The sequence below is a fragment of the Mus musculus genome, chromosome 11 (assembly GCF_000001635.26).
Source record: "Mus musculus strain C57BL/6J chromosome 11, GRCm38.p6 C57BL/6J".
Lineage (NCBI taxonomy): Eukaryota > Metazoa > Chordata > Mammalia > Rodentia > Muridae > Mus > Mus musculus.
Genome location: NC_000077.6, coordinates 120,137,290 through 120,154,266, shown reverse-complemented (window position 1 = coordinate 120,154,266; position 16,977 = coordinate 120,137,290). Strand labels below are relative to the sequence as shown.

The following is a 16,977-nucleotide window of genomic DNA, read 5'->3' as shown; positions in this document are numbered from 1 at the left end:
GGTGTTTGCCTCAGATGAACTCTAACATCCACACATTCAGGAGACAAGTATAACTGCTAGTGTTTGGGCTGGAGAGGTGGCTCAGCGGTTAAGAGCACTGATTGCTCTTCCAGAGGTATTGAGTTCAATTCCCAGCAACCACACGGTGGCTCAGCGGTTAAGAGCACTGATTGCTCTTCCAGAGGTATTGAGTTCAATTCCCAGCAACCACACGGTGGCTCACAACCATCTGTAATGGAATCCAATGTCCTCTTCTGGTGTCTGAAGACAGCTACAGTGTACTCATATACGTAAAATAAAATGAATCTTAAAAAAAAAAAACAGGGCTGGTGAGATGGCTCAGTGGGTAAGAGCACCCGACTGCTCTTCCGAAGGTCCGAAGTTCAAATCCCAGCAACCACATGGTGGCTCACAACCATCCGTAACGAGATCTGACGCCCTCTTCTGGAGTGTCTGAAGACAGCTACAGTGTACTTACATATAATAAATAAATAAATCTATAAAAAAAAAAAAAAAAAAAAAAAAAAAAAAAAAAAAAACAAACCCAAAAACGATTAGTGTTTGTTGTAACTTTTTTTTTTTTTTTTAAAGCCAGCGTCTCCTTTGGCCCAGGCTGGCTTCGAACTCACTATATACCTGAGAATGACCTAGAACTTCTGATCCTTCTGCCTCAGTTTGGGAACCATAGGTATATACTACCACACCCAGTTTACACAGCTGGAACCCAGGACTTTTTGCATACTAGGCAGGTACTCTACCAATTGAGCCACATCATAGCCCTGAATCATTCGTTTCAGTGGAAAATAACTGGAAACAACTCAGGTGCCCTGAGCAGAAGAAAGGGTATGCGTGCATTATGGGATGTCAGTAGTAAGAATGAATGATTCATAGCACATATTCAAGATGATGGTGAATTTTTGTAAATAAGGTTGCGTGAGAAAGCTGGGACAGTTAAAGATGCAAAAACGCTCTCCCTATTCATGCACAACGAATTAGTAAGCCTAGAGCTTAGCTCACGAAACAGAATACAACAGGTAGTTAAATCAGATTGTCTCTACTGTATGGTGCCACTAGGAGAGAGTGGAGAGGGAGTGTCAGAGTGGCCTGCTTTGTGATTGTGATGGTGTCTAGACCTCCAGGCTCCTTCCCACCTGTTGCTCCACTTCTGCTCAGGTCCTGCCCTGTTCCCAAAGTGTAAGATGGCTTTCTATCACCATGTTTATGTCTATGTTCCCAATCCCATGATGAACTGAAAAGTTACCTGCTTCTTCTTCTTCTTCTTCTTTCTCTCTAAGTACACTGTAGCTGTCTTCAGACACACCAGAAGAGGGCATCCGATCTCATTACAGATGGTTGTGAGCCACCATGTGGTTGCTGGGAATTGAACTCAGGATCTCTGGAAGAGCAGTCAGTGTATCTCTCCAGCCCTGAGCAGCCCCTTCTTAGGGATGAACATCAGATACATGAATATGGAAACACAGAAACGGGTCAGATAGATTGTGGACAATGACTTCACTTACAAACGATGAATACAGACACTTAGTATTTTGGTTTTTTCTTTTTAAAGATTTATTTATTTAATGTATATGAGTACACAGTTGCTGTCTTCAGACACACCAGAAGAGGGCATTGGATCCCATTATGATGTGGTTGCTGGGAACTGAACTCAGGACTTCTGGAAGAGCAGTCAGTGCTCTTAACCACTGAGCCATCTCTCCAACCCTATTCTGGCTTTGTATTCAATTACTCCTTTTTTTTTTTTTTTGTTCGAGACAGGGTTTCTCCACGTAGCCATGGCTGTCCTGGAACTCACTTATGTAGACCAGGCTGTCCTCAAACTCAAGAGAGCTGCTTGTCTCTGCCTCCTGAACGCTGGGATTAATGGCTCATGCCACCAATTGCTCTTTCTAGCTTTTCCTTTCTCTCTCTCTCTCTCTCTCTCTCTCTCTCTCTCTCTCTCTCTCTCTCTCTCTCATCTCTAGAAGCTGCTCTGCCTGATGCTGGAAGAATTTGTCCCTTGTCTGAGATCTTGCATGGGCCTCAAATTGTTTTCTAGGAGAGCCTCTTTAGGCAGCTTGAAGTTCCTCCTTGCATGCACAGCTCTGGCCTCCTGGAATCATTGTGGGGTCTTTCTTGGACCTCAGGTCCCTAGGCCTTCATTCACCACAGACACCACCATAAAGAACACTGCCAGGTGCCAGTAATCCACTTAGGTGTTGGAGCGTTCTCTTTTCTCTAGTCTCTTTAATGTCCATTACTCCAGGAAGAATTCTCATTAGTCCTTCCAGTACAGAAGCCACCATCTCTTGAAATCCTAGATTTCCCTAGTCTCTCCTTTTTACCTTTCCTCTGGTTTTCTTTCATATTAGGGCAGTAGACCATTTTCACCCACTTAGCGTATCAAACAGACACATCTCCATGCTCCCTCCTCCAGGCTGTTGTGACTTTGCTGAGTCTCTGAACCTCCCGGTGTCCCGATGATTTTTATCTGTAAAACGTTAAGTGCTAATTTTGTCCCAATAAGTTGGCATTCAGTCTAGACAGGTCCTCCAATTGTGACCCAAAATCCTTCCTGTGCGCAAGGACCTGAAAATTAACCCTCAAGAGCCCACTCCTCACCTGAAAGGTAGTCCTTCTCTTTCTCTCCTGTTGTTCCACTAGAGGTTGTACCCAGCAAATGACTCTTCTACCAGCGGCCACAGTCACTAGTCTAAGCCTGGAACCCCTAACCCAGATTGTAGCCCCGCCCTGATTCAGACCCCGCCCCACGTCCCGCCGTCCCTCCCCCCACATACTTCTTATTGGCCAGAGTTACGCCTAGCTCCGCCTCTGGGCCCACCCAAACCACGCCTCCTCGGGCATACACACCTACTTCTAGTTGGCTGGCGTCCCGCCTCATCCCGCCCTTTGATACCGTCACTTCCTGGTAGAGTAGGCTCCGAAGGCGGAAGTTTGGGTGCCGGAGGCAGCGAAGCGGAGCTGAGGTGTTGCTAGCGTTGCCTGCGGCGCTTCCGGGTTCCCGCTTCACTCTGGGGAGGCGGAGGCGGGAACCTGGAACCATGGCTATGAGGCTGCTGCGGAGCCTGGCAGGGTCTGGAGGCTGACCTCGCGACGCCTGTCCGCGGCCCCCCCTGCTTCAGGTTTAGGGTTATCTAGGGTCGCTCTGTCCTGGTCCCTAGACCCTCAAAATGACGGCCGCCTCCACCTCCAAGTGGGGGCTGATCACGAACGTGGTGAACAGCATCGTGGGCGTCAGCGTGCTCACCATGCCTTTCTGCTTCAAGCAGGTGAGTCGAGGGCGCGGGGGCATCAGGTTGAAGTGCTCGTTTGGTGGGAAGGGGGTGTGAGCACCGCGGGTCGGGAAGAGACCCAAGCAACGTCCCCGAAGCGAGTCGCGGTCCGGATCTGCGCGCTCAGCGGTTGCTCACACTGTACGGAAAGGCACAGAGAAGGATACGTTAGCGGATTGATAGTGGTTTTGTTGGTCCTGTTTTTGACTCTGACCGACTGCATGGCACGGAAGCATGCCGGTCCTCGGCTTCGGCTACTCACCTTTACTCAAGGCGATTTAAAGCATTCGTTTGGTCTGATCTGTATCATGTGTCACCGCAGTTGGAAAAGCCGGCATACAAAAAAGTTTGGTGTTATTTCTGTGTTGAATGCCACATGAAAAGATGGTCATTTCTACGTGGCTTTGTTGTGTCTGCCAGTGAGTTGCGGAAGCAGATGGAAACGTCAAATTGGGTAATGACTCTCTTAACAAAGGGAGTGGCGGGGTTCCCCGTCGCTCATCCATGCCACGCGGGCTGCTGTCCTGTTCTATTGAAACAGTGGGTTATCAAGGCAGAGACCACTCCTCCTATCTGATGACTCCCAGGAGATGAGGTGGAAGATTAATCCGGGATAGACATTTGGAAGTGAAAATGGGTTGTTGATAATTTAATAGTAGACTAACAACTACTTCGTGTGTTTTGTCGTTCACATCCCAGGCTAAAAATAGAAAACAAGTTTTTTTAATCAATGAGTTTTTGATCCTCAACAACCTATCCTGATTGAGACTGTATCTAGGGTTCCCGGGTAGGGTATTTGATATGGTTAATAGATGTAGACAGGAGGACAGAGCTAGATCCTCTGGGGTGACATCTGTGTTGTGAACCCCAGTGTTGAGTTGTTGGGGGATGGTTTTGGGTGTCTTTGGAGTGCCTACGTGTCCCAGTGTCCATGGAAACTGTCTGTCAGCAGAATTGCATCCTGGGACTTGAGTGTTGGCTGGTTTCGAATCTCCAAGTGAACTCTGTCATCCTTGCTGCCTGTCTGTGAAGTGTGACTGACCCTTTACTGGGGTCTGTCATAGCTGACTGGGAAATTAGCTGTTTGGGCTCAGGTGGTTGAGCAGTCTCTTGTGGAGCCTGGCTGTGCACAGGTGCTAGGCCTCTACCAGAGCAAACGGAGATGATGAGCCCAGTGAAGATCTGCTTGGGGAGAGCTTGGAACCCAGTGCAAGAGAGACCAGAAACAGTCAAACTGTGCCTAAAACCTGTCAGTTCCTATCACTAGATTGTTATCTCCTCCGGAGCCTTGGGGCAAAGCCATGAGTCCAGCAGAGTGGGGAATGTCTTAGTGTTTAGGGGGAGCTAAAAAAAAAAACCAAAAAAAAAACAAACCTTTGGGTTTAGAGCTAGTTTGTTTAGTGATTCCGGCAATTAAAAAGGAGAAACATTTTATTGTATTTAGTGTGTGGAAAACTGCATATATTTTAAATGCACACTTGATGAATTTTCATGAGGTAAAGGAACATATGTACCTTACTGTACACTTGAGGAATTCCATAATGCTGGCACACTTACCAGTTAGTTGTTCCCACCCACCAGAAGACGACTACCTGTTGCTCGACTGTGCCAGAGGTTGGATGTGGCTTGGTTTGACTTGGAGGAGGTGGGGTCATGGTGTGTGGGAGTCAACTTGTGGTTGATAATGCTATGTTCTGGATAGACCTGTGTTTCTCTGGGGGCACACACAGATCCTGCCCTGGGTGTGTGTGTGTGTGTGTGTGTGTGTGTGTGTGTGTGTGTGTGCCTGCCAGCACAGGTGTTAGATGCACAAGTGCATCATGTCCTCTGCAGTGTTTGGCAGGACCATTCTGGTGAGAGTTTGTTAAGCTTTGTTTGTTTACTTATTTTGAGCAGTTTTAGCTTTAACTGAGTAGAAAGCACAGGCGGCCCCCATATCCCGCTTCTCAACTCCCCATTTCGGTAACACACTGTTCTGGTGTGGTAGAGCTAATATTTTGTTTTGTTTGTTTATTTATTTCAGTGCTGAAGTTCTAATTCCAGGCAAACATTCTACTGCTGAACCACATCCTCAAACTACTGTGTCTTTTTATTTTATTTTATTTTATTTTATTTTATTTTATTTTATTTTATTTTATTTATTTATTTATTTATTTAGAGACACTCTCACTATATAGCCTTGGCTGGCCTGGAACTCACTATGTAGACCAGACCAGGATGGTCTTGAGCCCACAGAGATGCACCTGCCTTTGTCTTCCTAGTTCTAGGATCAAAGCCTGAGTACTGTCTTGCCTGGTGCAAACCACTGATGCCTTAATTGTCATAGTAATTGAGGGACAGTTTATACATAACAAAACGTAGCTGTTTTCCGGGTGTGGTCCTTTGGGTTTTGATGTGTGTATACAGTCTATGGCTACTGTGGTCAGGACATGGAAGAACTTTGTTATCCCCAAAAGTCACCTCTGCCCCTCTGTGATCAACAGCTGTCCCTCCCTCAGTCCTCTGCCTTGTGGCCTGGCCCAGCTACAGTCTTTCTTAAGCATTCTGTGCCTGGCAGCACGCAGAAAGCTGTCTTCATGGCCCTCCTTCTCTGCTGCACGGGGCAGTTGTGACGTTGATCATTAATAAACTTCTTTGCATGAATGGACTAGACTTGATTTTCTAGTCACCTCTGAAGGCCACTGAACTTTTTTGTTTTTGTTGGGTTATGGCTAAACCCACGTGTAAACGGTTTGTCCGTAGGCATTTCATTCCTGAAGGAGAAAGGCCTAAGAGTGGTTGCAGGGTCTCATGGCCAACATCTGTTTAATTTGTAAGTAAGGCGCACACCATCCTTAGTCCTTCAAGGCTATGTTTACCACATAGGGCTGTTGAGGAGGTGGTTAAGACGCTGCGTGTGAGGTGCGTGTAGGGAGTGTGGGATGCTAGTTGATAGCCCAACAGACTTAGGACCTACAAGCCCTTTTAAAACAAGACTCGCGGATCCTGCTTCTATTTTAGGGAAATATCACTTTCAGGTGTCACCCGTGGTGGTCAATGGGAACAGATGCAGCAGTGAGCCCCTCGTGCTGTGGATGTATGAAGCAGCGATTCAGAGGTCTGGTGTTGTAAACGTGTCTTTCTCTCTCCACCCTGCAGTGTGGCATTGTCCTGGGGGCCCTGCTCCTGGTCTTCTGCTCCTGGATGACACACCAGTCTTGCATGTTCTTGGTGAAGTCGGCCAGCCTGAGCAAGAGGAGGACCTATGCTGGCCTGGGTAAGACCTGGCTTCCAGAGTGCTGGCAAAGCTGATAGGTCCTTCCCATGAAGTGGATGCTCTTGCTTGGGGGCCGGGGGCTTAGTCCTCTTGTTTAGCTCTTTTTCTTCTATTTCTTCTTAAGGAGTTTTTTGGAGTGCAGTACTTTTTCAGTGTTAATGCCAGCTGAGTGTAGTGGTGTGTACCTGTAACCCCAGCATTTGGAAGGGTAAGGCAGGATGGTAAGAATTTCAAGACCTGCCTCTGCTTGGCTTCATAGCAAATTTGAGGCCAGCTTGGTTTACATGGAGAAATCTCCAGAAAACAAAACATGGGCTGGTGGGATGATACAGCGAGTGACTGCACAGGCCTGGCAACTTGAGTTCAGTTCCTGGAACCCACAGACAGGTGATAAAAGTAGGAGGAGACCCAGTTACAGCGTTGTCCTCTGCCCTGCACTTGTTCAGTGTGGCATGTGTGCACCCATACACATGTGCACACACAGTAATGAACAGGACTTTATATATGTACAGACAGACACACACATATACTGTGAGTTTGTTGTTGTTTTTGAGACAAAGCTTCACTGTGAAGTCTGGTCTGGAACTTGCTATGTATATCAGACTGGCCTAGAATTCACAGAGCTGTACTTGCCTCTGCTTTCTGTGTGCTGAATAAAATAATTTTCAAAAGCATACAGTTAATAACACTGTTCAGAAATGAGGAAGCCTGGTGGTTCACACCTTTAATCCCAGCACTTGGGAGTCGGAGAGAGAGGTACATCTCCTGAGATTGAGGCCAGACTCGTCTACATAGTGAGTTCTAGGACAGCCAGGGTTACACAGAGAAACCCTATCTCAAAACCCAACCCCACTCCCATCCCAAATTGCCTGCTTTAGAATTGAGCTGAGAGGGAGGGTATAGAGCCACAGCCTCTCCCTCACTGAGCCCCGTGCAGATGTGTAGTGTGCAGATGACGCACACTTACCTTCCAAGCCAGCAGGGTCACCGAGCCCAAAGCTGCCGCTCACTTGCTGACTCTGGCTCCCTGTACCTGATGCCTTCCTGTTCCTGAAAGCCTTGAGTGGCTGAGAGGAACATTTCAGATTCCTGGAAGTCCCCGAAGGAAGCTCTTGAGTGCAGTGTGTGGCTGAGACTCAGTGCTCCATCTGCCCAAAGGGTGGGCCTCTCTCTCCGGACCATTGGTTGCAGTTCTGTTCCCTCTAGGTCTTTGTAAACAGTGCCAGCCACAGGGACTAAACAGAGCACTTACTATTTGTCTCTGGGTGGTTTGGCTTCAAGGACACTGAGGGGACCGCACTGTCTTGTTCTCCTCTTGTTGGTAGCATGTGAAGCCTGGGTCTCTGCCTGCCAGGCTTAGACTTTGCTAAGTAGCTTATGCTGGGTCTCTTTGGCATGGGGGTGAGAATGCCGCTCTTCTGCTTTTGGGACTTAGCCTTGTGGGAGAATATGAGAAGAGAATTCCTGGCCTCTTGGCGATTCCTCACCCAGCAGCCCCTGTGTGGCTGCAGTGTTGCTCTCACCTGAGTGTGCCTGGCCTTTCCTCCCTTCTCTCACTGTCAAAGAAGAAAATGGCACAGAGTTTGGGGGCAAATGAAGTAATGCAGAATAAAGTACTTCTTGACGACTGAATAGGAGTGACGTGCAGAGGGGTGGGCGCCCGGCCTCCACCTGGCCCACGTTAGAGATGCACGTGGGGCTTCTGCAGCGTAGCCTTTTGGGTTTTTTCCTAATCTGCTTTGCGGTCAGCACCAGTGCCTCGAATTGATTCTTAGTCTCAGAACCTAAGGGATGCTTTCCCACTCTTCCTCTTCTGATGACAGTGGTGTTCTGTCTTTTACTGCCACCTGAGGAAGTGAGGCTTATCAGGTAAACTTGACCCACACTGAGATGACCTAGTTCTGTCCTACCAGATGAAATGCTCCCTACTAGAGTCTGGGGAGTGAGGTGCCCGGGGCATGCCCTTGGTGGTGTAGAGCCAAGGTGCAGCGTATGGTCCTTTCCCTCCAAGATCTGTGTCTTGTGCTATCAATTGCCTAAGTTCCAGCCTAGGACTCCTGTGTCCTGAAAGGTGTGAACCCTGGGCTGGGCAGGTCATGGCATCTAGTAGTTGTTGGTTGGCCAGTCAGTTAGTCTTCAAAAGTTCCTGAGAAGTGAAACCAGTTTGTCCAGATGCGCAAGACAAGGGAAGCTGTCAGATGGACACCACCTGTGAATGCTGCTGCCTGGCTCCAGCTATATCTGAACGTTGGAACCACTGCAAACAACAGATTCCCATGTGCCAGTGATTTTGCACATTTGATCCTAAACAAGGCGGCTTACTTATATAGGCCCTCATAGAATCTTCTAGGCGCTCAGACAATCTCCTGCCCCCTCCCCTCCCCAGACAGTCTTCTGAACCCTCAGTCTTCCCGGTCTTCAGAGCTTTTCAGATGTCTAGGCAGTTTCTTGGAGTTCTGATCTTCCTGGTCCCCAGTCTCTCAGGTCCCCAAAGAGTCTTCTGGGCCTGTCAGCTAAGCGCTAGTTTCCATTTGTCTGCAAGGTGGGGAGACTGACTGTGTGGGGCCAGAGCAGCAGAGGGGAGGGCCTACTGTGCCACCTCCTGGCATGGTGGTCCTACAGGTAGTATGGAGCCCTCTTAGGAAGCTGGACAGATGCCTCTTCTCGCTTGTCCTTCGTTCTCTTGATGGGCTAGGCCTCAGTGTGTATTTTGTACCACAGCCATCAGAGTGCTTGGAAGGCTCAGTGAGCCCCTTCTTCCCTCAAGGTACAGCAGCCCTGACGGATGGCCTGTGTCTGTGGGTGCACGAGAGTGAGTCCTGGGTTGGGTCATGAGCATAGGCGCTCTGTGGATAAGTTGGGCAGATGGCCTTGTCCTCACTTGGAGACTATGGAAGAAGGCAGGAATTTCCAGGGTCGAGTCATGTCTCGAACAAGGAGCCTGTTTACCATTTGCACTTGATGGAGGACTGGGGACCTTTTTCCTCACATTTAAGTCTTAACCGTATTAGCAGCTGTGACAGTGACCTGTCCCATAGCCCTCTCCCCCAGCTCTGGAGGATGAATGTCTGCAGGGTGCAGAGTCATAGCACAGTAGGGGTTGTTGATGAATTTGGGCACCCAGTTGCTTTGTCTGTTTTTGCTGTAGTGAGTTTGGATTTTTTTTTTTTTTTAAATAAACCTCCTGCTTCTGTTCCCAGCTCGTTTCATCTCAGAAGGCACGTTAGGGTTTCTCATGCATGATAAAACACCATGGCCAAGTCCAGTTGGAGAGGAAAGGGTTATTTTATCTTATGACTCAGGCCACACTCGGGTCATCCCTGAGGAGAGTTAGGGCGGGGAGTGAAGCAGAGACCATGGAGGGAGGGAGGAGTGTTCTTTCTAGGTTACTCTTCATGTTTTGCTCAGCTTGTTCGCTTGTACAACTCAGGACGTCCAGGAGCGGCAGTGCCCACAGTGAACCGGGCCCTCCCACGTCAATCAGTAATGAAAGAAATGCCCTACAGACTTGCTACAGGAAATCTGAGGGAGGCGTTTCTCAGTCAGGGAGAAGACAACACAGACATATCAGTGGCTGTTGGGAATCTCTCCTACCCTAGGAGTGTGTGCTCCAGGAGGGAAGCACCTTCCATAGCAGTAGAGACTGTTGGCATCCACCCAAGGTGTCATTAGTGAATAGTGGATGTCACCATGGTTCTGTGTCCCCATGGCCTACGGTTGGAGTGCCTCTCATCCTTCATAGGCCTAGAGTAGTGCCCACCAGGGCATGGCAGCTGAGTATTTCTTCCTGCATGCCCTTGAGCAGTGTGATCTGTGCACCTGCCATGTGGTTTGGTAAGCAAGACTGTGAGGTGGAGTCCCCTGACCCCCGTTTCTATGCTGTTGGAGCCTCCTGGAGCGGGCAGTGTTCACTGTGCACCTGCCCAGTGCTGCTGGCCTTGTGTTCCTCGGCAGTCGGGGCTGTGGGCCACTCTCCACCTCCTCCAGAAGTAGCTCAACTGAAGCCTTCCCTACCTCATGTGTGCCTACCTGGTCGTCATGAGCAGCAACCTCCTCCCTGCCTCATCTCTGTCCCTATCTGTTCTATCTTGAATAGCACCCCTTTCTTGCCTTGCTGAGTGTTACAGAGAGGCGGAGGATAGAGTCAGTTCTACCTGTTGTCCTGTGGCCCTGTTTCTCGGGTCTCAGATAGGTCAGCACAAAGCCTAGTCTTGGCCTGGGTTTTGCTCAGAGTGATCTGGCAGAAGAGAGTGCTACCTCCTGCTGATCTCTTGACTAGCTGGTGACTTGCATTTTCCAATAGCATCTTCTAGGGCAGAGTATTCTGTGTGCAGGAGACCCACTTTCCTGTCAGAGAATAAGGAGTGAGAATGGAGAGGGAATGGGCCAGAGGTTCCACCTTCTGGGGCAGGCTGGCTGTCCTAGAAACCACTTTGTAGACTAGGCTGGCCTTGAACCTAGAGATCTGCCTGCCTCTGCCTACCAAGCGCTGGGACCTAAAGGCGTGTGCCACCACTGGCCAGCTGGTCCTCCGTGTCATATGCTGAGTGTTCTGGCACAGGACTTGGAGCGGATCCTTTGGTGACATAGCAGCAGCTATGGATATCACCACCTCTGGAGTTGTTTTAGTGTTTTGAGATTTCCTCAAGTAACGTTCTGAAGTGTGTTTTAATTCTTGCTAGATGAACTCAAGGGGTATGTATGTTAGGTTCCTTCCCAGCTGAGTCTGGGAAAGGCCAGAGTGACCCCTGGAGGCTGAAGTCTTACTGTTCTCAGGCCAAGCGGAGGCTGGTGCCAGCTGTCTGCTTTTTTTTTTTTTTTTTTTTTTGCCAACACTGTGCCTCTTCCTCAGTTAGAAGTAACAAGGATTTTGTTTGGTTCATTCATACCCAGTGTATGTGTTTCCTGCTGTCCAACCTCAGAGGGCCACTGGCCCAGAGTAGGAGAGGAAACAAGAGGCAGGAAGCTGGGGCTGTGACAAGGCTGAGGCCATCCTGTCACATGCACTGCCTGTGGCTGCTCCACAAGACTAGAGCTTACTTCCTTTGCTCTCTCATCTGGCTGGACCATGGGGGAAGCGGTGGAGACCAGATAACTGGAAAGGTCCGCTGAGGACCAGTGAAGTCAGCTTTTATTCTCATCTGCTGGCAATAAATAGTTCTGGGTCAGGAAGGAAAGACGGAGGTCTCTTTCCTGGTAGGACACTGCTGTGGCCATGCATGCCAGCCATCATCAGGGCTCTGTCCCTGGTTGTCCTGGGCACTGGCAAGTCTCAGAGGACTTGTTCCTCCCTTTCCCCAGAGTGCCATGCTTGCAAAGATTCAGTTTCCTTCTGTAAGTCACAATCAGAGGACATCTATGAAGCCCTCAGCAGCATCCTTGTGGAGCAGGGCTCTGGGGCGAGGCTTGAACCTTCTGGACCCCTCTTAAGTTTTCCCTCTTCCCCTGTCCCTAAGTGGAGCTGGCTCTGCCATTTTCATACTGCTCCAAGCAGTTTTGTTCGCAGCAGAACCCAGTACCTTACAGGGTCCTGGCTTCCGTTTTCCCCCTTCATAATTCATAAGAAACTACAGAAACCCTTGCTTGTGTCTCCCTGCTGTGTCTGTGTCTCTTTGTGTGTGTGTCTCCTTGCTTTTTATCTCCCTTGCTTGTGTCTGTGTCTCCTGGCTCGTATGTCCCTTGCTTGTGTGTCCCTTTCTTGTGTCTCCTTGCTTTGCTCCTGCCTTGTGTTGTTTCATTTGGGGATGGTAGGTCTAAAGAAGGTCTGGCACCAGAGTTTAAAGTATCTCCTTATATCCATGAGACCTCAAGCAAACGGATGCTCGTCAAACTGCAGCACACAGCTTTTCTCGGTGGCTTTTTTTTTTTTTGTTGTTTTTTTGTTTTTTTCGAGACAGGGTTTCTCTGTGTAGCCCTGGCTGTCCTGGAACTCACTCTGTAGACCAGACTGGCCTCAAACTCAGAAATCCGCCTGCCTCTGCCTCCCGAGTGCTGGGATTAAAGGCGTGCGCCACCGCGCCCGGCCTCTCGGTGGGTGTGCGTTGCTGTCAGACTGAGCGGTTTCCTTTTCTCTAGCGTTCCACGCCTACGGCAAGGCCGGGAAGATGCTGGTGGAGACCAGGTGAGTGGTGCAGCCCTGCTGAGTCCATCCTTCTTACTGGAGCCTGTCAGGGAGTGAACACTGAGTCACTCGGGGAGAGCTTACAGCGTCTAATGTGCTTCTGAGGAGTCCCTCACAGTCAGCTCACTGTGACTTTACCTCACAGTGACTGCTGTCCAAGTCGAAAGCCTTATTAAGTCTTGCTAAGATGTACATGAGAATAAGAGACTTGGGAAGTACAGAAAAATAGCTCTCTCAGTATAGCTAATCTTTTTTTTTTTTTAAATTAATCGTTGTATTTGTTTACATTTCAAATGTTATCCCCATTCCCGGTCTCCCTTCCACAAACCCCCCACCCCAAGAACAGGTAATCTTAACGCTGTTATGTAAATTGTGTCCCCAACTCTGCCACAGAAGGGAGGCTCTAAATTGAAATGCCACTTTTTTTTTTTTTTTGGAGAGTAAAATTTTAATGAGTTGGAAAAATTTGTCAGAAAATTACACTTTTAGGCTTCTTAATCAAGGGATTGTGAACACAGAAGAAAACAGTTTTTAGAAGCAGTTGATTATTCTTTTAACTTATCTAATATTTCTGTACCTGAAAGAGTTTCGGAAGCTCCTGAGGAAGGGAACTAGGATAGCACATAGAGACTAGTTAAGTGTGATTTGGTATTTACCCAAGAGAGACTAGTTGAGTATGGTTCAGCATTTACCCCAAGAGCAGTGGAGGTCCCCCAGACACCCACGGTCACAGTTGCCTCCAGCCCAGCCAGTTTATGGCAGTTCCATGTCAGCAAAGCCCAGGAACTGGATGTGGTCCTGGGTGTCAGACTCGGGGTACCTGAGTCTTGAGTCTGCAAAGGTGCTCAGCTTTGATCACAAAGCAGCACCTTCTTAAATCTGACTTCAGAGCCCTGGGTGTCTTTCTTCACAGCATGATTGGGCTGATGCTGGGATCCTGCATTACCTTCTATGTCGTGATCGGTGACTTGGGGTCCAACTTCTTTGCTCCGCTGCTTGGATTACAGGTAAGACACTGTTAGATATCTGGTCTGTTTTAATCCTTGTGGTTGCTGCCTGATGCCTCCTTTCCTTAAGCCACCTGGGACCTGTGCCTGCCAGCCACTCAAGTTCCCTGGCTTGGATTTCAGAACTTTGCTCGAGTAGTGTCTGAGAGGCACCAGGAGAGGGAGAGAGAGAGAGAGAGCAGGCTGTGATACAGCCTGATGGTGTACAAGGTGGAGGCAGGGAGGAGGAGGGGTAGGACACAGCAAATCATTGTGCAGGTCAGATGCCTCAGCCTTCCAGCGGTGCTCATCAAAAGGCAAAAGAGGCCAGGCCCTCGTGCAGCTTCTGTGCTGGGCTGTTGATCGGTACATTGAGGCTGGGAGTTGGGGCCCACCCTGCTGAGGAAGACTCGAGGGCACTGCTCCCAGGGCCTGTGACATAGCTCTGTGCATCCTCCAAGCTTGCCACTCCCTGACTGTGAAGGTCCCACCTGTGAACTGGACCCCACACAACCTTCCTCCCCTACTGGGGAGCAGAGCTGTAACCAGTGACCGCCTAGGGAAAGTGGGCATATGGCCCTGGGGGGTCTTTTTTGTGAAGACTCCTTTGTTTTTGTTTACCTGGTAGCTGGAGATGACTTTTAGTTTGTAAATGTGACAGCTGAGGAGATCCTTCTCGTGAATATGTGTAGGATTTGCATGGTGTGGGAGGACTTTGCAGAGAGTGGCCTGTGAGCCTGGCCCTGGTCTGTGTCTTCCCCTTTGGCTTTCTGTCCATCTCCCACACTGCCCTTGGGTCCAGCAGAGTTGTGGGTCAGTCTCTCACACAGTTACTTGAGTCCTTTCTCAAAACCCTACCGATCTGTGCCAGGGCCAGATATCTCACCTGCAGTTCTGAGAGACTTGCAGGATGGGCAGTATCAGCCTCTGTGGCCTCGCTGTCACCTGTGAAGAAGGTTCCAGGAAGTCAAACGTGCTGGCTGCAGATCAGTGAGATGGTAGATATCCCCAGATCGGTGCTTCTTAGTAGACGCCAGCCTGGAGTTTTGTGATGAATTATCTGGGTCAGAATTTCCTTCTGTGGTAAAGATAGCTCTGAGTTGTGTGGAGACGTGGTGACTCCTTCCACCAGCCGCCGGCACCAGCTGGGCAGGGTTTTTCCAGAGCAGTGCAGTTCCCGCGTGCTCTTGCCACATTCTGACACTGTGTAACGTGTTGGCTCTGGGTAGCTGATATTTTGGTCCTGACTAGTCTCATTGTGGAGCCTGGGTGGACCATGCTGGGCCAGAGGTGTTCAGTACTTTGATCCACGTGGCCACTGAGAGGGGAGCTTTCAGCCTGTACCTGCCAGACTTGACCACACCACCTTCTGCTTTAAGGCCTCAGTGTGCTCCTCAGCCTGTGGTGGCTCCTGCCCTGGCCACACTGGTAAGATGAGTCCTGGCAGTGAGTGAGCTCAGAGCTTAGAGCTGATTCCCTTCCAGGTGACCAGGACTGTCCGTGTGTTCCTGCTCTTCGCAGTGTCCCTGTTCATTGTGCTCCCGCTCAGCCTGCAGAGAAACATGATGGCCTCTATCCAGTCCTTCAGTGCCATGGCGCTCCTCTTCTACACCGTCTTCATGTTCGTGGTGAGCACCGGAGACACTGCTGAGGGGCTTGTTTGTGGCGTAGTCCTTCCCATAACCACATGTGTCCACGCCTTAGTCTGCTGTTGCCATCAGCTACCTTGGGGGGATTATGGGAAAGTGGCTTTGAGTCCTGTGGTAGAACTACTGCAATGTCGTGAAGGCCGTGTGCATGCCTGGTCTGTGAGCACCAGAGGCAGAGCAGTTGGACAGCAGGATCCAGAAGGGGCTTTGAAACCATAGTCCCTTTACCCAGGCTCTGGAAAGCAAGTGAGGTGGCTGTGTGTTTTATGGGAAGAACTTCCATGTGGAACATGGAACCAGGTGTATGTGCTAGTGTTTTGTCACATGGTGCCAGTTGTCACTTTTCTAAATGAGCTTTTTTGGGGATAGTCTGGAAGATGGGGTGTGAGGACTTCCTCCAGAGTCCTTAGCCTTCCTCCCTGACCCTGCTGAACCCTTGGGGGTTCACCCTCACTGCCAGGGAAGACGCTGGGTTTCCTGAGGGCAGGGGCCAAGTGTGCTTGCAGGAGCTGTGCCCTGGTCTGGCTGCAGGGGACCAGCCAGGGACAGTTAACTCCTGACTCATAGCCATGTCTTCAGTGGATGAGCTCCTGAAAGATGGCTGTCTGCCTGTCCAGGGCAAGGAGATAAAGGACATGCCCTTATGGAGGGCACTGCTCCCTGTCATCTGAGACGGGTTTCAGGGCTGAGGGAGGGAGTGAGCTTCTGCTTCTCTCTCCACTATGAGGCCCCACATCGGAGCAGAACCCCCCTGCAGCTGGGTACACCTCTCAGTAGTGCTCAGGCAGCTCCATGCATGGACTGGGTTCTAAGCCAGGGCCCAGGGACATAGGTGAGGTGGAGCCCCTGCCCCTTCAGACAGCCCCAGGCTACAGGAATAAGCCAGCTTTGATGTAGAGAAGAGCTGTGTGTCTCCTGTACCTCCTCTGTGGCACGGTTTCTACTCTCTCCTGACCCCATGTCTCACTCTCTTCTTGGTCTAGATTGTGCTGTCCTCCCTTAAACATGGCCTCTTTAGTGGGCAGTGGCTGCGACAGGTCAGCTACATTCGCTGGGAAGGTGTTTTCCGCTGTGTCCCCATCTTTGGCATGTCCTTTGCCTGTCAGTCGTAAGTACTGCCAAGGTGAAAGAAGGGGGAGGGGTGGGGCTGAGGGTGTAGCCTGGAGGAGGGGCGAAGGGAGAAGCTGTGGGTCAGCAGCCTGCTTTTCTTGCTTCTGGCCACTGAGGAGTGATGGCTGACCTAGTGTAGACTGTTCCTCTAGGCTGAGGGGAGAGTTCTGTGTTAACCAGGAAATAAACTACTGCTAACTAACTGGCAAGGGCCTGAGTTTCCCAGATCCCATGAGGGGAGAGTTGGCTGTGGGGTGCAGCAGCTACCCAGCCATCTGACTGAGAAGAGTCCCGAGTACTTTGCCAGACTCTAGCTGGTTTTCTGAGAATATTTAAAAAGATGTTGCACAAACATTGACTCGAGGCTGGTGCTAGGATGTCTCTGAGTCCTGTGTGTGCGGGCGGGCTCTTTGGCAAGCGGGGCTCTGTGAACGCGGGGCTGCTTCACCATGGCAGTAGCAGCAGCAGCAGTGCTACCTTCACCAGGGTGGCAGGAGCTAGTGATGCATGCCTGGGTGGGAACAGTAAGCGTAAATCCGACATCGTTGAGAAAAGACCATCAGCG

At 49.9% G+C, this 16,977-nt stretch overlaps 1 protein-coding gene and 1 long non-coding RNA gene across 29 annotated transcripts in view; one reads left to right on the top strand and one right to left on the bottom strand.

Annotated features, from left to right (window-relative positions):
* Positions 1 to 1,545: 1,545 nt before the first annotated feature.
* Gm11769 lies at positions 1,546 to 3,860 on the bottom strand. Its single transcript, XR_389232.4, has 3 exons — positions 3,553 to 3,860; positions 2,869 to 3,429; positions 1,546 to 2,488 (listed from the first exon to the last, which is right to left on the bottom strand). It is a non-coding gene; the product is annotated as a predicted gene 11769 (long non-coding RNA).
* Slc38a10 (solute carrier family 38, member 10) overlaps positions 2,916 to 16,977 on the top strand; it is a 47,401-nt gene continuing 33,339 nt past the window's right edge. For 15 of the 28 annotated variants that reach the window (NM_001361699.1, NM_001164800.1, NM_001164799.1 and 12 more), the window contains exons 1-6: positions 2,916 to 3,287; positions 6,429 to 6,546; positions 12,622 to 12,667; positions 13,581 to 13,674; positions 15,138 to 15,281; positions 16,286 to 16,410. Coding sequence is in view for 23 of the 28 variants with exons in the window: in NM_001164800.1 (NP_001158272.1) it covers positions 3,189 to 3,287; positions 6,429 to 6,546; positions 12,622 to 12,667; positions 13,581 to 13,674; positions 15,138 to 15,281; positions 16,286 to 16,410 (626 nt within the window). In the remaining 5 variants the exon portion in view is untranslated. Of the gene's footprint in view, positions 3,288 to 6,428; positions 6,547 to 10,761; positions 10,767 to 12,621; positions 12,668 to 13,580; positions 13,675 to 15,137; positions 15,282 to 16,285; positions 16,411 to 16,977 lie in introns of those variants that run through there. The other 13 variants (XM_030246354.1, XM_030246353.1, XM_006534290.3 and 10 more) reach the window with 11 other exon arrangements.